This window comes from Erpetoichthys calabaricus, chromosome 4, assembly GCF_900747795.2.
Source record: "Erpetoichthys calabaricus chromosome 4, fErpCal1.3, whole genome shotgun sequence".
Taxonomy (NCBI): domain Eukaryota; kingdom Metazoa; phylum Chordata; class Cladistia; order Polypteriformes; family Polypteridae; genus Erpetoichthys; species Erpetoichthys calabaricus.
In genome coordinates this window covers 108,735,059-108,761,230 of record NC_041397.2, presented here as the reverse complement: position 1 = coordinate 108,761,230, position 26,172 = coordinate 108,735,059, and the positions used below count along the sequence as shown (strand labels likewise).

The window sequence follows — 26,172 nt, the reverse complement described above, 5'->3', positions numbered from 1 at the left end:
CCTTATACCCAGATGACCTTGATAATCATCTTTTCCATTTACCATTTTTCATTTATATTTTTTAATTCGGTCCTAAATGCCAGTAAGTTCTAAATGAAATGTTGATTGGGTCTAATTTTCTGAATAAAATTAAGATGTAAATTATAAAGCTTTGTTAATTTGAGGGTGCTCTTAACTTACTGGATATTAATAACAGGTTGTTTGATGACTGAGATGAGACTGAGACAGGAGTACTCTCACAATCTTTGACAATGCAGAAATGCTTGTAAACTACTCAACAGCAATTAGCTGATCTGAAAATACCAAAACCATATCTCTTTTCTTAGAAATCTTGTAGGTGTCAAAATATCCCTAATTAATCTATTAAAAAATATGGCTGAGTTTTCACGCTTAAGCTAAATGTACCAAAAAGTGAGTGGTAATCGTAATCAGAGATCAGCATGAACCTTTGTGGCATTTAAATGAATCTTCTTATAAAGTGGAAATGTTCCTTTTTCAAGGTTAGTGCTGCTCTCCAGTCAAATAGATTATATGTAACACAATCAGAGTTTGTTGTTTTTGGAGCACCAGACTGGAGTCCTGGAGTCAGATTTATGAAGCTTGGGTACGCACAAAAAGTCTTGAATTTTGTGTATGCAGATTGCCACACAAACTTCATGATTTATAAAGGAAAACTTGACAGTACAATGTGCTTATATCGGTGTCCTTGAATGTTTAGAAAGGTGCCTACGAATAAATAAAATGTATTATTAGTATTATTATTTATAGCAAATCTGACCCATCCATAGAGAACATTTTGAAAAAACTGGGAAATGATAACACCTTGATAAAGTAGGGAAGTTCAGCCTAACCAGCTAAATGATGACTCACGTGTACACTAATTCATATCATTGAGCCATTATGAGACCGTGTATTGATGTGACAAACATTTTACACCTCAAAAGTGACAATTATAATGTTCAGAATATATTTTAGTTCCATTTCAAGAGAATCAATGCTGCATATTTGCACTGAATATGGTTTTTGGTTTTTCATCAGTTTACATAGGCTTACTGTTATCATTTCTCAGGCAACTGACTGACAGGTGAGAAATTTCTCAGCCAAACTTCACTCCATCATGCCTGCTGTTCTGGAAGCCATCACCTGACGAGTGAGGAATACATCCAGTTACATAAGGTGTGGGTATGCACACAAAAAACATAACATGTTTTTGCCAACATAAAAAAAAGCAATTTTCAGCCGAGTCAAGTTCCTCTAACATAATTGGAGCACTTTACCACATTCATGCTTCAATAAGTATCTAGTGAGAATGAAGCTGCTTTTGAATACCATAAGCAGTTAAATTCCATTAATGCATATGTCAGCTGTGATGTGATGCAGAGATGAAACAGTTGCCTGGGTCAGCCTATGATTTATTTATTTTGGGGCAAAGTAGCTTTGGAAGTGATGGTACTGTATATGGTGGCTAGCATGTTGGTAAAGTAACTGGTTGAACCCTTAGTTCTTCAAATGGCTTGTATTATTAATTGTAACAGGAACATATCATATGCCATTTAATTGCAGCTGCCCACTCAGATCCTGGTGCCTTACGCCTGGCCTTGGCCCCCAGAGCACAGAACAGAGGCGATATAATGATGTTGCATTGTCAGGTGTGGAGCGCAGCCTGATACTCCTGAATGCAGATTGCAGGGTCTTGAAATGTCAAAAGGGAGACTGTTCTTCCAGAAAATGAAGTTCTCCAGCATCATGATTGCATATGTATGAGGTTGATTAGCATAGTCCATGTTTGGTTATTTCAGGGAGGCAACCAGGTGGAGTTTGAGGTAGGACCATGTACGCACATGTACAAGATGATTGTGATTTATTATGGTAAATTTCATAGGAATATGCATAGTTTTATACATTGAATTTTTTTTTTACAGTTTCCTATTTTTTGGTGTTCATATATTTTTACACTTGGAACTTAGTTTTATAAATGAGATTCCCGGTTCCTGTTTTCTTTTTATTATTTTGTTATTTTTAAATCTAACTTGCTATCAAAAGGAATGGTGCCGAGGGCTCAGATTTGGCATAAAATTTAAATATAAGTTGATTGTATTAGTGAAATGTTCCCATTCTGCACCATGTATTTTTTATTATGTTAATTTGAATTTGTACTTTAAAAAGCACCTACTGCAGATGCCATGTCTGAATGTTTCTCTGTCAGTCCTCATGAACCAATTCGGCTCCCATTGAAAAAAATTTGTTGAACTTTAGAATGCCTATCCTTCAAGGAAATTTGTCAAGTGTGTTTAATTTTATTTGACATATCTCTAATAGAGTTTGCTTTACATGCTTTTGAAATATCAAAATCTTCCACTGAAAAGTCAGTCTTAAAATAGAGAGCCATTCTATATGACTTCAGTTTCAGATTAGTTTACTGTTTCTCTTGACAACAAAACTGATTCCCAATACAGTACAAGTTAGTCAAACACCTGGAGAGGCACAAGCATGTACACTGATTGTCTGGTACACAAGTTAGATTTGAAAAAAACAAAAAAAATCTAGAAATGGATATAAGAGGAAAGGACTTTTGTAAGTGTTGCTCTGTAAGCACAGAGTGAACAAAATGTATTCAGTTGTTACGTTACACTAAAACAACCTCATGAGCTGATTTATTTGCACATTCTAATGGTTTGATATTTCTCTGACACTATAATTTACCGGCCACACTCCACACCTGCTCCCCATCAAGGTCCAAAGCAGCCAGGACTTTTACTTTGAGCATTCAAAAGATATTTTAACTCTCCAGCTCTCTTTTAACACTTATTTCAAAAATGTTATGTTTAAGAAATTTGAACTCCAATTTGTCACAAACTATCCACAAACAACAACAGCATATCAATCACTGTCATTTTTACATGACTTCAATTTGAATCTGCTATCTAAAAAGGCTGCTGTGCAATCGCAAGTTATATTTCAGCTACTTTTTAACTACACAACATTGTAAAGTTCTGTTAAAAAGCATGTGTTTAGTGTAGTCTATTAACTCATGTAATTGCATTCTATTATCACTGTTTTTAATGAGATTTAATGTTACAAAATATTTAATAAACAAAAATGTGATAACTGAATCTTTGAATTAATTGAAATACTAAATGCTGTAACTTTAAAATCAGTTAACTAAATTCATGAAGATGTTACGCCATGCATACTCCATTAATTTCTTCATAGACAATTTGCAATTGCTTGTTAGGAAATTTAGCTATATTTTTCCAAAGTCTTTATTACTAAGTGTCATGATGCTTGTTATGTTTATCCCAGCTTTACAAAATAAACTGCAATACACAGTTAGGTCCATAAATATTTGGACAGAGACAACTTTTTTCTAATTTTGGTCCTGTACATTACCACAATGAATTTTAAATGAAACAACTCAGATGCAGTTGAAGTGCAGACTTTCAGCTTTAATTCAGTGGGGTGAACAAAACGATTGCATAAAAATGTGAGGCAACTAAAGCATTTTTTTAACACAATCCCTTCATTTCAGGGGCTCAAAAGTAATTGGACAATTGACTCAAAGGCTATTTCATGGGCAGGTGTGGGCTGTCGTTATGTCATTATCAATTAAGCAGATAAAAGGCCTGGAGTTGATTTGAGGTGTGGTGCTTGCATGTGGAAGATTTTGCTGTGAACAGACAACATGCGGTCAAAAGAGCTCTCCATGCAGGTGAAAGAAGCCATCCTTAAGCTGTGAAAACAGAAAAAACACATCTGAGAAATTGCTACAATATTACGAGTGGCAGAATCTACAGTTTGGTACATCCTGAGAAAGAAAGCGAGCACTGGTGAACTCAGCAACACAAAAAGACCTGGGGCCTCATGTATAAACGGTGCGTACGCACAGAAATGTTGCGTACGAACCTTTCCATGCTCAAATCGCGATGTATAAAACCTAAACTTGGCATAAAGCCACGCACATTTCCACGGTAACTCATTCCTTGGCGTACCCAATTTATCCGCCCGGTTTTGCAGACTGGCGGCACCCAGCGTCAAAGCAGTGCTACTGTTCCTGTGTGATCACCCTTTCTTTCTTAGATCCACATTCCTGGCGCGGCTTTATAAATACACTGAAATTAACGGCATATTGTTTATTAGTGTAATGCATCTGATTGTAATTAACCTGCAGCAATATAATGGTCCAGGGAATAGCCATAGTATTCCAAATACCATAACTGCTTTAGCGTTGTAACTCTCACTGCATCTTCTTTCAGCTGATCCCGTTAAGGGTTGCCACAGCAGATCATCTTTTTCCACATTACTCTCACTGCACCACTCAGAGTATTTATATCACTGTATCTGAGTGGGAAATCACAGCAGCAGCTGATTGGAAAGAGAATTATCGGTACACAGCATGAAGCAGATGCTGCCTGAGCCACAGCAAACGCTTTTGTCCCTGTACGGACTTCGCGGTTTAGAAACAGTTTCATCCCAAGAACTCTAAACGCACTAAATCAGTCCATCAAGTGCTCCTTGTAGAACTGTTTGTACTTATAAGTACAATTACCCCACTGTAAACTTGCACTACAGTTATAATATTGCACAACCTGCGCCACTTTATAAAGCGCGTATTTACATGTGATGACGGTATTCATTTCTAAGACGAAATGCAGCAAAACATGTTGATTATATTATACAGATAAAACTTTAACTTCATTTAAATAATCTGTATTGTTAATAATTAAACATGTGAGGACACGGTGCCGCAGCGCTAGCTAGTTCAGTAATTGTTCCTGCCTTGCGCTGTATTCTTGCTGGTGCTGACGCGACACTGGAAAGATAGACGGATATAATAATTAAACACGTACTACTAAGATATTTCAATGTTCCTTAAAAGTTTTGAAGAATCGAAGTTCTAAGCTTACAGATGGCTTCACGTCTATTACATAGCTTATTGTGTGGCGATTGAGTTTTTGGAGAAAGAAAAGTAAGGACAGGAATTGGAGGTTAGTACGTCTGAAAGAGACAGTACTGCTGTGATAAATTATTTCATTGAAGGTTGCGCATGGCGCAGCAAGCCTCTTGCGTGAGACATGAACAAGCACTGCGCCACCGTGTTCCCATGTTTAATAACATGCTTTCATTCCTATCATCATGAAAAAGATATCACGTATACATCTCAGTATTTTAATTATTCAGAGAGCTGTAATATCACGAATGTAATGGATTATGTGTCCTGTCGGAGAAAGAGAAAGCCCGTTTAAAAAGCAGGTAGTGATTCATACACATAGAGCACATAGAAGATCAAATACAGAACAAAGCATTTAACATGTCACTTTAGTTACAATGGGATTTGAGAAACTAGTAAATTAAACGATTTTAAGATGAAGTTTATGATGTTCTACTTTAATGGCAAAATAAACTACGTGATTAAAGTGGAAATTTCGAGATTAAAGTTGACATTTCGTGCTTTTTTCCCCACTGTGTGCCTTTTTTTTGTCTGTACCCTAATAAGCTTTCATATGACACTCAGACAGTGGGCTACGACTTGCCTTTTCACGGCGACTTTGATATGTGATTTCTTTTTTATTTCGGGCACTGTGCGACTTTGTGAAGTTGAGCCTTCGAGTTTCTCCGACACTCTGTCACTCGATCAGCTTCCTTTTGTTGATTATACCACTGTTTAAACCAACAAATAGTACGTTTTTCCTTTGCCTCCACTTGGTATTCGCTGAAATTCTTATATTTTCTCCCGTGCTTTTCCCATTGTCTTTTCACAGAAGGCTATTTATATTGATTTGCATATTCAAAGAGGCGTAATTCTGGGAGGAGTTGGGGAGGGACAGAAGGCGCGTGCACGTGCGTTACTTTTCACGCAAATCGGGATTTATGTATTGGAAGAACGTGAAAGTATGCATGCGCACAGATTCCTGCATCTGGATTTTTCTGTGCGTACGCACAATCCCGCTTTTGTGCTTACGCCATGTTATAGTGTGAGTTCTACGCACGCCGTTATACATGAGGCCCCTGGACATCCACGGAAGACAACAGTGGTGGATGAATGCAGAATCATTTCCATGGTGAAGAGAACCCCCTTCACAACAGCCAACCAAGTGAACAACACTCTCCAGGGGGTAGGTGTATCGATATCAAAGTCTACCATAAAGACAAGACTGCATGAAAGTAAATACAGAGGGTGCACTGCAAGGTGCAAGCCACTCATAAGCCTCAAGAATAGAAAGGCTGGATTGGACTTTGCTAAAGAACATCTAAAAAAGCCAGCACAGTTCTGGAAAAACATTCTTTGGACAGATGAAACCAAGATCAACCTCTAACAGAATGATGGCAAGAAAAAAGTTTGGAGAAGGCGTGGAACAGCTCATTATCCAAAGCATACCACATCATCTGTAAAACACGGTGGAGGCAGTGTGATGGCTTGGGCGTGCATGGCTGCCACTGGCACTGGGACACTAGTGTTTATTGATGATGTGACACAGGACAGAAGCAGCCAAATGAATTCTGAGGTGTTCAGAGACATACTGACTGCTCAAATCTAGCTAAATGCAGTCAAATTGATTGGGTGGCGTTTCATGATACAGATGGACAATGACCCAAAACATACAGCCAAAGCAACCCAGGAGTTTATTAAAGCAAAGAAGTGGAAAATTCTTGAATGGCCAAGTCAGTCACCTAATCTTAACCCAATTGAGCATGCATTTCACTTGTTGAAGACTAAACTTCAGACAGAAAGGTCCACAAACAAACAGCTACTGAAAGCTGCTGCAGTAAAGGCCTGGCAGAGCATTAAAAAGGAGGAAACCCAGCATCTGGTGATGTCCATTAGTTCAAGACTTCAGGCTGTCATTGCCATCAAAGGGTTTTCAACCAAGTATTAGAAATGAACATTTTATTTCCAGTTATTTAATTTGTCCAAATACTTTTGAGCCCCTAAAATGAAGGGATTGTGTTAAAAAAATGCTTTAGTTGCCTCACATTTTTATGCAATCGTTTTGTTCACCCCACTGAATTAAAGCTGAAAGTCTGCACTTCAACTGCATCTGAGTTGTTTCATTTAAAATTCATTGTGGTAATGTACAGAACCAAAATTAGAAAAAAGTTGTCTCTGTCCAATTATTTATGGACCTAACTGTATCTGACAAGCTAGTTCAGTTACAGCAGTCCTGTAGTCACTATACACTGCATTAGTTACCAAGAGACATGCTGATCACTCTGTCCTGTTCTGTCTGCTTCCTATTCCTTTTTTTCTTTAATTTGTGTCATATTCTGAGCAAAAACTGTTTTACCACAATTTTTATATTTATAGTGGTCACATTGTTGTTTTAACCACGAGACTTGTTGCCATTACATTACATATTTTGTTTGTTCCCAGAGGGAAATTTGGCTATTAATAAATAAATTCAGCAAATAGGTACAAAAATAAATTAATATACTTACACACTTTGGTTTGAACACACTCCAGAATGGCTATAAAGCAAGAAAACTGAAAAAAGAAGAGTTCTGACTTGGCTGTGACTGTCACAGTGATGTATTATGCAGACTAATTGCTGTTGGTAAAAAGAAGTTACAGTAGCATTTTTTGGTTCACTTCTGCTGAATAATTTGTTGGCTAAAAGTACTCAGTGTTAGTGTGTCAGAGCGAGGATGTGCAGCATTGTTCATAATGGCACTCAGTTTTATTCCTTTCCTTTTCTACTACCTCCAAAGGGTCCAGAGTGTGTCCCATAACTGAGCTTTCCCTTTTAATTAACTTGTTGATTCGTTGGGCGTCTCTTGAAGTGATGTTACCAGCCCAGCACACCACAGCATAGAATATCACACTGGCCATTACAGATTTATAGAAGATGTTAAGGATGTCACTTCCCACATTAAAGGAATACAGTCTCCTATGAAAAAAGAGCCTGCACTTTCCTTTCTTATATAGTTCCTTTGTGTTCCGAGAACAGTCCAACCTGTCATTAATGTGCAACCCCAAGTATTTGCAGGAATGGACCACTTCTACATCTACTCCTTGAATAGTGACTTTACGTAAAGGCTGTCATGAGCATTAAAAGTCAATATCCAGTTCCTTGTTTTTGCTGAAGTTAAGAGGTAGACAATTCTCTTTGCACCAAGAAACAAAGTTCTCCACCTGACGTCTATACTCTGTCTTATCCCCTTTATCAATACACCCCATAAGTGCAGAATCATCTGAAAATTTCTGCAAGTGAAATGACCTGTTGTTATATTTGTAGTCGGAGGTGTGTAGAATGAAGAGAAAGGGAGACATAACTGTTCCTTCTGGTACTCCAGTGTTTCTCACATTCATATCAAAATCACAGTCTTGAGTCTCATTAACTGTGGTCTACCCAAGAGATAGTCCATTATCCAGGACAACATAGGCTCATCCACCGGCATATATCTGAGCTTACTCCTTAACAGTGATGGCTGGATGGTATTGAAGGCACTGAAGAAGTCAAAAACATAATTCTCACAGTGCTGCCAGCTTTATACAGGTGAGAATAAACCTTGTGGAGCAGATAATTAATTGCATCCTCCACTTCAGTCTTTCTCTGACAGGCAAACCGAAGTGGGTCCAGGTGTTCTACCCCAAGAGGACTCGTAGGTCTTCATGATGTGAGATGCAAGTGACACTAGTCTGTAATCATTATATGAAGAGGCAGCTGTCTTCTTTGGAAGGGGAACAATGCAGAATGTTTTCCACAGCAGTGGTATTTTCTGAACCCTTAGGGATACACTGAACAGGTGACAGAGGACACCACAAACTTGGGTAGCACAAGCCTTAAGAACTCCAGCCGCCCAGACCCTGACACAGACAGACACAGACACAAGTCTTGCCACACAACACAGCTTTATGATTGTGGAGAAGCGCTTTTACTTTTGTTCCCACTGCACAGCACAGTAGAAGCACCAATAACACAACACACAGTCCTTTCTTTTCCTTGTTCCACCTCTACTCCTCGACTGCCAAGCTTTGTCCCTCATCCTCCCGACTGTGGCTCCCAGAGTGAAGTGAGGTGACTCCTTTTTTGATGCTCCTGGTAGTGCTTCAGGTGGAGATCTGGAATCACTCCCGGATGTGATGGAAGCCCAATGTAGGGCTGTACAGCTCCCCTGGTGGCCCCCATGGAACCCAACAGGGCTATCCTGAACTCCAACTCCCATGAAGCCCTGCAGGAATCTGTGGAGCCACAGCAACCCAGGCAGGCTGCCCTCTAGTATTCCGGTGGAGGAGCAATGTCTTGTGCACATCTGTTCCCTCGGTCCTTCCAGTATATCAGCCTGCTGGCTGGGCAAGGGTCACAGCCATCCATCACACCTTTTAACATACTGTTTTAAAATGCACAAATACAAAATATATCAGTTCATCCTTCCATTTTTCATTTTATTTTTTATAGATGTTATTTTAGCAGACAAACTCTACAACATGAACAGATTTACAAATATAAATCAGTAACAGGATAATGCCCCTCCATACAACTTATACTTACATGTACTCTTCACACATTTATATACTAATATACCTTAATAAGTTCTAACATTTAAAGTCCTGTAGTATTTCTGCTTTGCTCGTAAATATGGAAGGTAATGAAACATAAATTAAATATACACTATAAGGACATATGTAAGTACGTAACACATATTGGTATGCTACTCTTCTCTCTGATATTTATCATTTTTAAGATCATTTAGATTAATTTGTTTTTTTCTTTCTTTGTTATATATTCTTTAATATTCTTGCCTAATCTTATTTATTTCTCTTTTCATTATATCTGTCTCTTTGACATTTTGTAAAGCACTTTGAGTTACATTCTTTGTATGAAAATGTGCTATTGAAATAAATGTCAGTCATCTTCCAACCCGCTATACCCTAACACAGGGTCACAGGGGTCTGCTTGAGCCAATCCCAGCCAGCACAGGGCGCAAGGCAGGAACAAATCCTGGGCAGCCCACCGCAGTGAAATAAATGTTGATGTTGTAAATATAATAAGATATGATCAGTTACAGTTAGTAAAAGTGGAGAGGTGAGCAAAACTCCTTATATCAATAAGTTCTTTCTAGAGAAAACAAACCCCTGGAGTTTGCCAGAATTTTGGAATCAGCAAAGTCATAGTCTGGGTAATCTATACACAATCGCCCAATTTTTCCTTTAATACTTTGCACTATGATGTGCATTGTTTTCTTATATCATCCTGCCATATGTTATCTTCAGTGACTTGGTTTTAAGTTGCTGTCTGCCTTTCAACATTCAGACTTCTTCACATATACCAAAGATGTATAAGTTGTGGTTAACTGGTAAATACAAATTGTCACTTTACTAGTAATCCTGGATGTGATGAACTGGTCTCTAACTTAGGGTTTATTTTTATGCCTTGCACCTTATACCGCCAGTGCAGTCTTAGGTTTATAGGGTCATTTGTTGTCACGCGTACAAAGCACAGTGAAATTCTTACATTCATGTGTTTGTACTTTTTCTGATGTTTATCTTAGGTTTCTATTATTTGCCATTGTTTCGTGTAACACTGCAGTCAGAAAAAGAATTCTTCAATAAGAATTAATGTTGAAAGTCACTCCTAAGATTATCAAGACACCAATGAAAGTCACTTTATTTTATTTGCATGTTCTCCCCGTGTCAGCGTGGTTTTCCTTTGGGTACTCCAGTTTCCTCCCACAGTCCAAAGACATGCATATTAGGTGCATTGGCGATTCTAAATTATCCCTAGTGTGTGCTTGGTGTGTGTGTGTGTGTGTGTGTGGGTGTGTGTGTGTGAGTGAATGCCCTGCGGTGGGCTGGCACCCTGCCCAGGGTTTGTCTCCTGCCTTGTGCCCTGTGTTGGCTGGGATTGGCTCCAGCAGACCCCCGTGACCCTGTAGTTGGGATATAGCGGGTTGGATAATGGATGGATGGATGGCAGTCCACCATCTGTATGTGTAACATTTAAGTCAATGTTGATTTTTGTATTATTTGTAAACTCTTTTTTTTTTGTAGGATGCATTCAAGCCTTTAATTTAGTTGCGCTTAACTCATGTGCCACATCAATGGTTTCAATGTCAGTTTTTCTTTGTACACTGCTAATTTCCTGACTATTTACTCTGTTTTGTTATCTACTGCATTAAGCAACCTTCATGATGTTGCAGATATTATACTTATTAAAGTAAATATAATTTTTAACACAAAATAAATGTTATGAATACCTTATATACAATATCTCTACGGTTCTTTTGTTTCAGTTTTATAAAATTAACTGTTACTAACTCCATTATCAATATAATATAAAAATTACTCTGGTTAAGTTGATTCCTACCTGTTTGAATCATGTATAAACTTCTAACTGTGCCCTAATGAGAAAATAGTTTTTTGAAGAATTCCTGGTAATCTATATATAAAACAACAAAACGTCTGGTGTCCATCTGTGCCCTTGTGTAATCATTTACAAGTATCAGCGTTGCTCATGTCATCAGGCTTCCACAAGAATATCTTTAAAAAGTAATTTTGAATGAATCCCATCAGGAATTAATACAACCTAAAATGAATTCTTCTTGAATGAGTTCAATTGACGAGCGATTAGAACATAAGAAAGAAGTTAAAAATCAAAGGGTTAAAGAAGAAAATGGAAGACGTGCTATAATATCATATGAGCAGAAACACAAAGAAAGGAGGATGTAAGGCCTAGCAACAGTTAAGCACCAAACTCCATCTATGAGGAGGTACCCAAAAATAACCAGAATCTGCACCTGGTGCGCAATCTAGACTTTGTTGCAAATTTTGCCACTAGCTAGCATACTTACAGTATTCTGTGGCAGTCTGCCAAGTGGGGTTGCTCAGTATTGTTTGTACGGCATTCTGTGTCAGTTTTTCTTGGTGCTTATTAAACATGTTCTGTGATTTTTGTGATGGGTGATCATAAAGCACAGCGAGTCTGTGTTAAATTTTGTTTTCACTTAGGGAAAACAGCTGCTGAAACTGTAGTGATGTTTGAAACTGCTTTTAAAGAGGAAACTTTAAGCAAAACACATGTCTACGATTCGTTTTCGCATTTCAAAAAAGGGGAAATGTCACTTGAAGACCAACCAAGATCTGGCTGACCTTCCACAATTAAGAATGATGAAAATCTTGATAAAGTTCGCAATGCAATTTATGAAGATCGTCATCAGAGTATATTGAAGAGATTTCTGAATTGACTTGTGTGTCTTGAAGTTCTTGCCACCTTCCCTACTCACCTGATCTTGCTCCATGCGATTTTTTCTTGTTCCCGTATATGAAAAAAAGAACTCAAAGGAAAGCGTTTTTGTACCATGGATGAAGTCAAAGAAAAATCACTGCAGGCATTTGACAACATTCCTCTTCAGCAATTCCAAAAATGTTTCCACCAGTAGGAAAACCATTGGGAAAAGTGCATTTATTCACATGGACAGTACTTTGAAGGAGACTAAAGTTTCAATAAGTAATAATTATTAAAACAATTTTTTTTCAGTTCCTGTTATTTTTGGGTACCCCCTCATATATTCAAAAATCTTTAGTAAAAACATTACATCAATCAATAGCTCCTTAGTATTTGCACCTATGTATGCCAAAATCGTGGTTTCACCAGATGTTTGTCTGAATTGTTTTAGAATTAATGGTGAGATTTGCCATTGTGCCAATGCATTACATCCAGCTTCAGAAGAAAGAAGAATAATTTAAATAGTAACTACTGCTTATCAATGACCTATTATTTGGCTGAGACAAAACTTTTCTGTCATACAGCTACTGTATCTCTCCATTTTTCAAGGTGCTTCCATTCTCATCCAAAAGCCATTAAATGGTCTAATGACCCTTACTTGGATGAGTATAACTAAGTTGGATGTGTGTGTGTATGAATGTGACCTATGAAGTAAATAGCATTACTTCCAAAGTTTATCTTAGCCTTAAATCCAGTGTTGCCAGGATAGAGTTAAGACCCCCGCCATGCTGTCAGGGACATATGTAGCAAACAAAATGAACAGGATCCGAAATAATAAGGGATTGATATATTCACTTTTCATGTAACTTTTTTTATAGAAGTGTCTGCATAATATCCTGTATAAAAAAAGGCCAGACAAGCTACAGCATATAGCCTCACAGTCTGAAGGACCCCCTTAAAATTTCAGACTTTTTTTCATTTCTTTAATTTTACTTGTACTGTATATTTTTAGGGCCTCACCATGTCCAAATTTGGCCTTTTGTATAAGTGATTGTTACATCTTGAAGCAAGGAGATGATGTAAATGTGTCAATTAAAGTGTTAGTGCTTCCATAAACTGTTTCTTTAATGTAGTAGTTATTTGTCTCTGTATTTAAATGAATTATTTATCTTTTGAAATTCTGTAACAGATGGTGCTGGGATGTTACATACAAAACATTTGGGAATCATTTTCTGTCAATGAGTGTTGGTGTTTATTCTTTCCCCTGACAAAAGCAGGTTTCTGATTTAACGATTTCACTACTGCATTACAGTTTAAATAGCATTTTAGCAAAGGGATTTCTATACCCCTAATGACAACTATTTTTTGCTCAGTTTCACACAGTCATTGAGGCAAACCTACTTACATTTTTTTTCCTGGCCTTCTGCTTCTACCAATGGGGTGGATGAATCGCAGCACATTGTCTAACATTGTGAAAGTGCATACAGCAATGTACATCACAACACAAGTGCTGCATACTTGTGGGTCTTTACTAGGCACCCAAAATAACATTAACTTCTTCTTAATCTAATCCTGATTTACAGTATATTACATTTCATAACTTCTAATGACCCTATACTTGATAAGTGAGTTCCAAAATGGACAGTTGGGCTTTTTATAATCAGTTAAATGAAAACATTTGGTGAAAATATTAAATGTCATAATAACTCTGCAGATATTTCTCCTCTTTTACACTACACAACACAATTCCCTAAATCAGTAAGTTACAATATGTGCAGGGGTTTCAACCCAAGTAGTTAATTATTCTGCAATAAAAACATAGATAAGATACAAATATGTAGTTCTTCTGTACAGTTAGTTTAGGACTTTATTTTAATCTTTGCTTTATATATATTTTTTTTTTAATTTGAAAAATGTTAAATTTTAAATGGTGTCAGGAATAGTTACTGTGGCCACTTTAAGGATTAGGCCTCTGGGATTAGAATTCAGTGTCTGGCCATTTTCCCTGTGGATTTACCACATTCCTCCTGTGTTTGCTTGGGTATCCTTCCTCCTCCCCAAAGACTCGCAGGTTAGTATAACAGGGAACATCATTTTTACTATATTTGTTAGAGAAATTGATCTAATGTACAGACATACTGGTCAAAACAAATCCTTAGACCTTTATAGCAGAGCTGGTATAAATGTTGTGCTTTCCACATATGCTTGTTAATAACATCAGGCACGTGAAATTTTTCAATTCAGTTAATATTCAGTTCAGAATATTTTTAAGTAAATAGTCTGACTGCAGTATTCAAAAACATTAATGTAAGGCAAGTTTAATCAGTTTCACATTTGCAGATGAGAAGAGGTGAGATTATTTATAGTAGCTCTTTATAGTACTTATTAAATAGAAACTCATGCTCTGCAAACAATGTCAAGTTTATGATCCATCCATGCATTTATTTTCAAGGTTGTGGAATCCAAGTACATGCTTGTGAGAGGCTGGAGTTTATCTTTGCAGTCTTAAGTCCAAGAATGTACCCTGGATGATACCAGTCCATCACAAGACACACTTATCCCCATGCCTGGATTGCTTTCATGACTGATTTTTGTTTCTTGATGCTTGCAGATGACAGTAAATTCACAGAAGCAGTCGGGGTGTTACTCACCTGGATTGACCGGGGGGAAGTAAACCGCCGTTCTGCAAACCACTTCTATTCAATGGTCCAACTGGCAAACAGCCATGTCCGCAGACTCATGAATGAGAAAGCAGCGCATGAAGAGGAAATGGAGCTTGCCAAGGAGAAGTTCAAAAATGCGCTGTCTGGAATCTTAACACAATGTAAGTTGTGAATTTCAACAGATAACGTACAGTAACAATTTATGGTAGCTTACACTATCTCTGCATTTGTGTTCATAAGTAAGACTTTATAAAATTAAAGAAATGAAAACCAAATATAGTAATTTGTGATTTATTTCATTCAGGTAAGTGTTATATATCTGCAGCACCAGTTGACCTAAAAATTAAGTGGATTCATAATCCCAGTAAATTAAGCCATGCCAGATCTAAATTATGGAATATAGAGAAAAGTTTAGCTTTCATCAGATATAAATTTAAGGATTTTCCATACATTTGTTAAATCTAAAGAATTCACTTTATATACAAATCCAAATGCAGGTCTTAATTTATATTTCTTGAGACTGTACTATTTTAATTTTATTCAGAATCCAACAGCTTTCAGATGTGTTTTTATAAGGGAGCAGAATAAAGCAGATCAAGCACATCCAGTTAGCTGCTGCTTTATGGTTGATAGGAGATAGCATATACAGTATGTATACATTACAGTTATGATGGAGCAGTAAATAGGATAGACCATATGGTGAAAGCAGCATGTTGCATTTTTTAAAGTCACGTCAAGAAAGATTAAAATAAATGTGGAATTTTACTCATGCTTATATAGAGAACAGAAATACTTGGCATCATCTAGATTATGTAAATATTCATGCTACGTTGCCTTTGGCTATGATAATGATCAAGCATATGATAAGAAAGTAACACTGGCTATTAAATTTTAAGTTGTGGCATTGACTATTCAAATATAATTCCTACATCTTAGAGTGTATTTAAGCTCCTTGTGTGCTTGATATTTGCTCATGCAGACCATAAACTATGCACAAAAGAAAATCTCCAGTGTTAAATTAATCCTTAATAATGTACATATAGGAATATTGTTTTCATATATACTGTACACTTTAAAAAGTTAATTTAACATTGGACATGTTGTTATATAAAAGGAATTCTACAAAAATACTGTCAATTATATGTTATTCTGTAAGTGCAAAATGTTTATAATTATTATTTCCTGTAGTGCAATAATGTGTCTGCCATTGCTTGACCTTATCACAGTCAAAAGCGGTGCTTAAGTACAATTCAGTAATAAACTAAATGGGTAAGTAATGGCAGCAGTCTGGTATGTCTGGTCAGCAGTCAGTTACCAGGAGTTGAGTAATCTCATGGATCACCTGAAACAGGTAGGTCTGTCTTACTGTTCAGATTCCCATTTTGTATTCTCTGTCTTTAAATAGACATAAAACCACCTTTGTTTCATCACAACTGTGAATACCTAGAGTGTATGTGGAAGAAAAAAAAATAGAAAAAATAATTGAGTGTGTTTTCTCGTGGCAAAACTTTACTACGTAGTATGTACCATCTTGTCATACTTAAGTGTATGTCAACACTATGCATGATGTAGTAATTATGAAACAAAAGAATACCACTTTTACTGCATAGCATAATAAACAATTTAAATCAATGGAAGAAAAAGATAACACTAGTAGCTAAAAATGAGTGGCCCAGTTTGCTTGTTAAATTTTCTGTTGCATTCCTCACATGCGTTGATGTTGCAAATATGTGGACTCGCTGTAAAGAAGAACAAGGAACCAATCTGGGATATTATGCAGAACAACAACTTAGTGAAAAATGTATTTTTATTTAGGTTTTCTTTAAATATCACATTAAAATTCTCCAGCCTTTGTATTTTTATTTAAAACAAAATACAGAGATTTTTCTCCAAGTGTAAATACTTCTGTTAAATTAGTCCCATACAAAGACAAAGACATCCAGGTTAGGTGGATTGGCGATTCTAAATTGGCCCTAGTGTGTGCTTGGTGTGTGGGTGTGTGTGTCCTGCGGTGGGTTGGCTCCCTGCCTGGGATTGGCTCCTGCCTTGTGCCCTGTGTTGGTTGGGATTGGCTCCAGAAGACCCCCGCGACCCTGTGTTCAGATTCAGCAGGTTGGAAAATGGATGGATGGATAGATATTGATATAGGTGTCTATGCTGGTATGCAGTTATATCATTCTGACAAGATTTAGTTTCCACACACTAACTTGTGGCCTCAAGGCTTGATATGTTTTTTTTTCTTCCATGTCCCCTCTTAGGTTCTATACATTACAATGTCATTAATGAACCATTGACATAAAAAAGCATGGTCATATAAATGGGTGCAGCAATTCAAGAATTGGAACAAATAAGAATGGGAGGATAGTTTTGTTTTTCCTTGAAATGAAAATTCTACTGTAGATAAATTTCAAATTTGTTATGTAAAGGATTTAAATACTAAAGCATTAAAGTCTGCTATATTTTGAAGAGGCAGAATTACAATAGGTCCACCTGTTTTCACAAAATACGGATTATTCACTTTTATTTGCAGAATATACATTGGCATGCTGAACATCATGCCAGAGTATCAATAATTGCCCTTATGAAGATGAAGAGTGACAAGGCTAGAACGATATTGTCAGTATCTTCAGTGTGTAAAATGTATTTCTGTACTATTTTAGAAATTATTCCAAACTTTATTTAATTAAAAGTTGATTTTATACAGTGTTTGCATTCATTGGTTGTTGTTTTGCTGTATTTTTATTTTCACATTTTACATCTGAGGATGCCTCTTTGTTACATCATGTTGCTGTGCATGTTGTACCAGATGACTAGACATATTTAAGAACCAGGGTTGCATCAAAGATTTAGTAGGGACTTACTGAAAAATGAGGCATACGCTGGCATTGGCAGCACATGTTATTAAGTCATTGGAAGAGATAAGGCAACTTCAGAGGGCAGTAACAGACAGTGGTGCTTGATTGTGTGATGTAGAGGAATGTTCTGGGAGAAAACTTACATTTTTCCCTTTGGACAATAGAGCACAGGCAACCCAGAATTTGGCAAGGCTTCTGCTAGAGTAACAGATAAAGAAAGAGAGAATGAGGGTATGGTGAAAATACTAAAGGTGATAGCAGTTCCTGCCTGCTAGAGGTTATATGGCTTTAGAAGGAAACAAATGGAAATGTACATTGCCTCAGACACCTTAATATCGGCAGGAAGAGAAGCTGTCTTGAAAGTCTGGGTCTTTAGGTCAGTAGAGAGAGAGGTTAGGTGTATGTGCTGATAGTGTGTTGCTGCACCCACCACATGACAAACCACCTGGATTGGGACTCAAGTGCAGTGGGTGACACCTCAGTACCACATTGGAACAGTGTGAGGTTTTTTTTGGTAGCTGGAGTGCCAATCCTGCCACCAACCCTCAACTTTTCCCTGTAAGTTGGAGGACCTGTTGCAGGGCTAAATACAGATTAATGTCATACCCTTGATGAAGCAATTGTAGATTAAGGGCCTTGCTCAAGGGCCCAAAGCACAGAAAAGAAAAAAAACTGGTGCCCGCTCACAACTCCATCCTTCCCTTATGGTGATTATACTGAGTATACAGTCTGTTTTTTTATGTCTTCCTCCTTTCGTATGGGTTTAGGTACTCTGTGAAAGTACCCCATTCATATTAGGTTCAAGACTAGACATCCTGAAGTGATTGATAACACCAAATATCGGAATCAATATGACATTCAGCCTTCTTTATAGTATACCATTGTATCAAGTGTATTTTAGTCTCTTTCACAGAAAAAAACCTGAACCCTGAACCTTCTTTATTTATTACAGGGTTGTAGGGAAGTGGATCGTTGATGTGGCAGCCCAAACTGAAAATGTAAAATTAAATTAATGCTTAGATTATGTGAAAGTACTGCCATAAAATTATGATCATTATCTCTTTATTATAATTCATGGATTAATTGCACTATTATTGTGAAGTAAGTGGCTGATCTTTTATCTTGTAAAACATTGGACAATACTTTTGAAATAGGGGACATTATGCAGCAACACTCCTTCTTTGATACAATTTCATCCACTCAGTAGGTCCTCAGAAACACTCATAAGAGTATCTAGTAGGTGCAAAGTGTTAAGAGAAAGAACATCATTTGTTTCCCTTTGTTATTTGTTCCAATTGTAATGATCTGTCAAGTAAGTAATGTTATAAACTTCTTTACCATTTTTCTGTTTTATTTTGTAAAATAATTTTTTTGAATGTTTTAAATGTTATTGTTGATTTATAAATGTGACAAATTATTTAAGTAATTGTCTGTTAGAGACTGAGTTTAAGTAGGTAAAAAATAACTGTTTTTAATTGGTGGACACGTTTTAGCTCATAACACTCCATTATTTACACTGAAAACATTACTTTAAAGTCTTAACAGTATTTTATTTTACTTGTTTTTAGAATATTATTTTAGGTAAGAAATCATTTTAAAAGATGGAGTACTAAATGTATAACAGACTTCACGTTGTTCTGTAAATTGTTTAATTTATGATGTAGAAGAGCTAGTAACATATAATAGCCATATAATATTTAAAGATTTGCATGTAATTGTTGTAGCTGTTTTAAGAAAATTGTGTTTTGATGGTTTTGAATAACTTGCATGGAGAATTACTGCATTGTTTAATCAGTCAGCTTACCTTTAAAAGCATGAATACTGACAAGCATCTTTATAGAAGCTGGTCTTTTTTGTCCATCTTTTTTCACCAAAACCTAAATTAACTAATGTTTTTTACCAAAACCATGTCCACTGTCAACTGTTTTATAATTTGTGACTAATATTAAGACAATTTGATGTAAGTTTGGTCAGTCATGAAGGAACAGTACCTACACTTAATGAAATGTAAGTACATGAGATATACAAGACAGTAGCTTAATGACGGTTTGAACTAATTTACTGAGGACACCTATGGAGCTATTGGTGTCTCTTCTTGCTTTTTAGTTTTGAGCACAACGTAAATGGCTTGTCTTGTTTGACTTCCTTATTCACTAAAGTTGAGCAGATTGTGGCTGTTTTCAACGCTGCTACCAGGCAAAAGGCATGGGACCATTTCTCAAAAGCACAGCGCAAGAACATAGACATTTGGCGAAAGCAGTGTGAGGTTGGTAACTTTATTAATTTACAATTTTCTTTTATGATTCCACAGCAGAACTACACTCTGCAGAGGATAATGTTGGGAAAGGTTTTTTGTGTTTGATTTACTGATTTCTTTTCCCCACTTGCTTTTTGCAAAATTCTAAAAAATGGTAACACTGCAGTCTAAGGATCCCTTTTAAATATGTATCATGATCTACTGACAAGTGCCTTTTGCTACAGCAGTTTTTTAGCTTTAAAACTCTAATGTTATATTTAAATTCTCCAGAAATGCTATATTACAGAACCCATCCTATGAATAGCACAAATAACATTTTAGAACTACAGGGTGAGCCAAAAGATGTACCACATTTCAAACTTTTATTCTACAAAAATGCTTCAAAATAATATAAATTTCATTTCGACACAAGAAAGGGTATACAAAATAGATTTTTTTCACTGTGTTTTAAAAATGATATTTTCAAGGTGGTGGTCATCATTAGCGATACACTCTTCAAGATGATTTCTGAACGCTTGCATGACTCATTCGGCCATTTCAAGGGGAATAGTGGCGAATAGCGTCCTTAAGGTTTCAAAGTTTTGAGGTCAGTGTGTGTATACCTTCCACTTGAGATAGTCCCACAAGAAGAAATCGCATGGAGTGAGATCAGGTAAACGTGATGGCCACCCAACATCGCCACGCAGAGAAATCAGCTCCCCCAGAAACATCTCCCGCAAAACTTGCATGGATCTCCTCGCCGTATGAGCTGTTGCTCCATCCTGTTGAAACCAGGCATCCACCCCATCCATTTCTTCCAGTTGGGACTGCAAAAAATTCTCTAACATTTCAATGTAACATTCTGAAGTGATGGTGACTTAGTCACCCAGTTAAGAATTGTTTTCTAATTTGGGACGTCACCATTAGGAGGAATGCTGAAGTATGTTCGGAAAGTGCATTGCATAGTGATGATGGATTCATTGTTTTTGAAGAACGCTTAGACAGCAAAAGCATGGTGCACACCAGACTAAGGCATGTTACCAACTGAAAACTACAAGGGATTGCTTATCAAAGAACCCCCACCCCAACCCACTCGGCTGCCTCTGCCTCGCGCATTGACCTTGAGAAATGTGATATTTCATTTTGGCTCACACTGTATATGCTGACCATGGAGTTTGGCTCTGTGAAATACACAGCACGGCCAAATGTGAGTAGTTATCAAGGTGATTTTACATAGTCCAAATAATCCCAGTCATTTATCATTTCTTAAAAGGTACTCAAGTCCCAATGAAGGTTGTACAGTACTTTTATGCATCTAAAAGGTGGGTATATTGCATTCCTTTGCTTGTGTTATTATCATTGCTGTTAACTTTATTATAGGTTTCTATTATAGGACCGAATAGTTACTGAAAAATGAGTAAGTGCATTGGTGAGAAACACTTTTAATTCAAGGACACTCCACATAATGTAGTCTTGCATTTCATGTATCAAACAATTTTCTTTTATAAAATGCACTGTATTAATTAATATATAAATGTGTGTCTTGTGGGACTGCAAATAGTAAGTACCATTAATAGTTAAAATCTTCCACTGCACATTGGAAATGAAAACACTAATTAAGAAAAGAACAAATTCACTTTTTTCGAAATCATGATGGGGCCACTCATGTGGACAGAAAGTTGACTTCAAGCTTGGCAAATCCTATGTATAACGCTCATCTTAGGATGTTTCGTAATAAATTAACCTATTACATTTAATTTTGTAATTCATATAATGCAAGACATTAATGACAAGATAACAGTAAAAACATTAGTATTATAAGTGTGGCAGGTTCCAAGGATTCCATAGATACACGTGAAAATAAACTTAAAGCAGTGTTCTTTCTGGGGGGATTTAATGTAGTGTGATTTCTATCAAATTACATTATGGGACAGTATAAGCTGTCAAACATGCAGTGAGATACGGTGAGGTTCATGGCTGGTGAGATGCTGACTCCTTCAGAGTCACATTTACAAATATATGAACCCAAAAGAGTAGCTTATTCACTATTCAATTGGCAGCATGCACATTGACTACTGGTTATGTTTCATATCTCATCAGCATTCTTTACACACAGATAGGTAAGGTACATATTTGGCTAAGAAAGAACGTTACATTTATAGTGGCGAGAGAGAATGGTGAGAGCACATTTGCTCTGCCCTCCATGTGTTCTAAATTTGCCGTTGGAATTCCACAATTCATACTCATTCAATACAAAAGAAAGAATAGACAGGTGTACAAAAGAAAACATTTCAATGTTGACCTTAATTGAAATATTTAGTTATTTTTAAAAGCTTTTAATTCTGATGCTTTAATCAGTTTTAATATAGACTGTTCAACAAATGGATAACAAGAAAAACAAAATAATATTTTATTTAAGGTCAAAATTTAGTTTTTAAATATTGGATTGTTTTATTTCTCAGTCTGAACCCCTTTTTTTATAAAATTTCAAAACCGTTTATGATCCTACCTTTATTTGTAAATGAAATCCATGTGCCTATCCTTCTCCATGAAAATCTCTGTCACTTTCTTGTAAAAGTCCTCCTTGTTTTCGTTTAGTTTTAAAAGTCTTCCAATAAACGGCCCGCTGCAGTGCACTTGACTTTCTGATATAGCTAACTTATTGCCACCGAGAGCCTCTGCGTAGAACAGCAGCAACAAGCACCTTTTGGGCTCACATGCTTCCCTTACAATGCAGCACTGTACCGTCTGCCTTGCCTTGTGCCTTTTCACCGCGGTTTTATGTCTGATCAGCAAGACTAAATACGTCACACACATTCATTAAAGATATTAGCTAGACTGTGGAATGTCAGGGTGTATAATAAACGTGTCTGCAAACCTTATATTGGCAACATACAGAGAGACAGCAACAGGCACACGCCAATTGTATGCATCAACCCAGTGTGTGAGTGGGAGCGCAGTCTGAGGTGAGGCTTGGCTCATCGCTGCCGCACCTCGCGTTTCTCCCTTGTATTTGAACAGGATATGTGCCAATTCAGCGATTTTGACTATAAAAATGATCAAGATTATTGGAATCATAAAGAAAACAAATTTATAGCACAGACCACTGGACAATTTTATTTTATGTTATCATTATTAGTTTTTTTTTACTTTTCATAATGACAGATGAGGCTCTGCCTCACTTGCCTCCCCTGACCGCACGTCCCTGCAAACATGATAGTTTTATCGATTGAAGTATACGATATAAATTGTAATGATACGTTTTCAGGGTCAGAGTCTGTCTCAGCAACAATGGTAACAAGGCAGAAACTGACCTTGGGGCAGGATGTCAGTTCATTGAAGGATGCCCAGTCACCCACACACCCTTCCTCATTCCTATTAGGTCATTCAGCTTAGCATGCTTGTCTTTGGAATGTCAAGGAAAGTGGAGTACTACAGAAAACCCACAAAGACATGGGAAGAACATCCAAGACAGCACTGCACTATGTGTGGTAGCACTGCATATCACAGTGCTCCCCCCAAAGAAGTGCACATAAGATTAACTGGTGACTCTAAATTAGTTAGTGTGGCTGTGTGTCTGAGGGTTTAAATGGTTCCTGCCTAGTGCACAATGCTATCAGAAAAGGCTTTGAAATCTGGACTCAGTCACTGCGTCCTTGTCAGCACTCTGTAAAGTTTGTGCACAGTGTAGTTGAACATTACACAGAAATAAACATGCATGTCATAAAAAATAAATTTAATAATGAAATACTCAGATCATATAAATTATTTATATTCTGTATTATGTCCTTTATTTTGACACTTTTATCACTCATATATTGCACTGGATTTACATTTGGATCCTTAAACTAAACTGTTACCAATTTTTGAATGAAAATGTCTGTGCTGAAAGTACTATTTATTAAATGCTTTTGGTAAAATATGTATGTCTGATTCTTTGGATTCTTAGCAACCAAATTTATTGTATAAGGTAATAATTCAATGGGAATGTTTTTAAATTTTGAGAAATGTGATTTTTAAAAATGTTGATAAATTCTCACAGTTAACAAATTATTATATCCTTTTAAGTTACATTCGCAATTATATATAACTAATTTTGAAATAATGATTTTTAATGATATCTTAATTATAATGTTAAAGGTGTTGCCAGTTTAGTTCAGTCTTCTTTCTCTATATCTTCATAATGGTTTAAATGTTTTCTTAACATGATTTTTTTTTCCTTTAGCATTTGAGGGCAGCATAGTGGTGCAGTGGGTAGCACTGCTGCCTCACAGATTCATATTCCCACTATTTCTGCATAGGTTTTTTTTTTGATAATCTGGAATTCCATCCACATCCCTATAGAAGCTGAAATTAGGTTGACTAGGGATTTCAGATTAGCCCATGTATAAATTTAAGTGTGGGTGTGTGTTTAATTGGGCCCTGCATTGGAGTATCACCCTATCCAGAACTGTTTCCTGCCTTGCTCCCAATGCTGTCAGGAGAGGCTCTGATTCTGATACCCTGCAACCCTTAATTAGACTAAACAGGTTTAAGAATGTTGTCAGCTGTTACTTTGTAAAAATAAAGAACTGTTTTAAACTGCTTATTTAATATATTTAAGAAATTAAATTAGAGAAATGAAGGGAACAGTTGTTAGCACTGCTGTTCCATGGTTTCTGGATTAACTTGTTGGCATGGTCACGGTCTGGGGTTAACATGAATAGGTATTCAAGTATTGTCTTGCAAATCCCAAAACTTTACATGTTGGTTTAAATAGCTTTCTATGAGGGGTCCTTTGATGGACAGACCCCTCCATGCAAAGAGGATTGACAACTTGTAACCAGGGCTCACTGCATCCCCAAAATTAGACTTAGTAAATTTAATAAATGAATGAATTTAGAAACTGCAATAGAGTGGCACAGTAGCTAGGTCTTTTCCTTTGCAGCTCCAGGGATTTGGGTTCATTTCCCAGCCTGGCCACAGTTTTTTGTGCGCAAATTACACATTTTTCATGTGTCCACCTGAGCTGCCTAGTTCTTATTTTTTCATATTTGTATTACGTTAATGAACATTTCTGAACTGGGCCATACAGCTGTGTGTATAAGTATGCCCAGTGAAGTTTAGCTCTCAATTCAGACCTCATTTCTGCATTTTACTGGGGCCTCATGCATAACGCCATGTGTAGAATTCACACTAAAACATGGCGTAAGGACAAAAGTGGAAATGTGCGTACACACAAAAAAATCCAGATGCATAAATCTGTGTGTTCGCCAACTTCTATGTTCTTACGCTCCATAAATCCCAGTCAGCATGAAAACTAATGCACGTGCCTGCTGACACTCCCCAAACTCCTCCCAGAATTACGCCTCTTTGAATATGCAAATCAATATAAATAGCCCTTAATCTCAGTGTTCTGTGAAAAGATAATGGCAAAAGCACGAGGGGAAATAGAAGAATTTCAGTGAATACCAAGTGGAGGCAAGGAAAAATGTACTATTTGTTGGTTTAAACAGTGGTATAAACAACAAAACAACAAAAGGAAGTTGATCGAGTGACATAGAGTGTCGGAGAAGCTCGAAAGCTTCACAAAGTCGCACAGTGCCGAAATAAAAAAGAAGTTGTCAGATATCAAACTCACAGTGAAAAGGCAAGTCGTAGCCCACCATCTGAGTGTCATATGAAAGCTTATTAGGGTACAGAGAAAAAAAATAGGCACACAGTGGTCAAAAAAGCACGAAATGTCAACTTTAATCTCGAAATTTCCACTTTAATCACGTAGTTTATCTTGTCATTAAAGTAGAACATCATAAACTTCATCTTAAAATCGTTTAATTTACTAGTTTCTCAAATCCCATCGTAACTAAAGTAGCACGTTAAATGCTTTGTTTTGTATTTGATCTTCTATGTGCACTATGTGCTTCTTACATTAGCTTTCTCTTCCTCCACAGGACACAGAATCCATTACATTCGTAATGTTACAGCTCTCTGAATAATTAAAATACTGAGATGTATACGTGATATCATTTTCATGATGATAGGAGTTAAAGCATGTTATTAAACATGGGAACACGGTGGCGCAGTGATTGTTCATGTCTCATGCAAGATGCTTGCTGCGCCATGTGCAACCTTCGCTAAAATAATTTATTGCAGCAGTATTGTCTCTTTCAAACGTACTAACCCCCAATTCCTGTCCTTACTTTTCTTTCTCCAAATACCCAATCGCCATACAATCAGCTCTATAATAGACCTTAAGCCATCTGTAAGCTTAGAATGTC

The 26,172-nt window shown here is 36.8% G+C and overlaps 1 protein-coding gene across 5 annotated transcripts in view; it reads left to right on the top strand.

Annotated features, from left to right (window-relative positions):
• The window catches only part of enox1 (ecto-NOX disulfide-thiol exchanger 1), a 722,268-nt gene that overhangs the window by 553,317 nt on the left and 142,779 nt on the right, over positions 1–26,172 (top strand). For all 5 annotated transcript variants that reach the window (XM_051926918.1, XM_028799665.2, XM_051926915.1 and 2 more), the window contains 2 exons: positions 14,773–14,985; positions 19,839–19,945. In XM_051926918.1, coding sequence (XP_051782878.1) covers positions 14,773–14,985; positions 19,839–19,945 — 320 coding nt within the window. The remainder of the gene's footprint in view (positions 1–14,772; positions 14,986–19,838; positions 19,946–26,172) is intronic.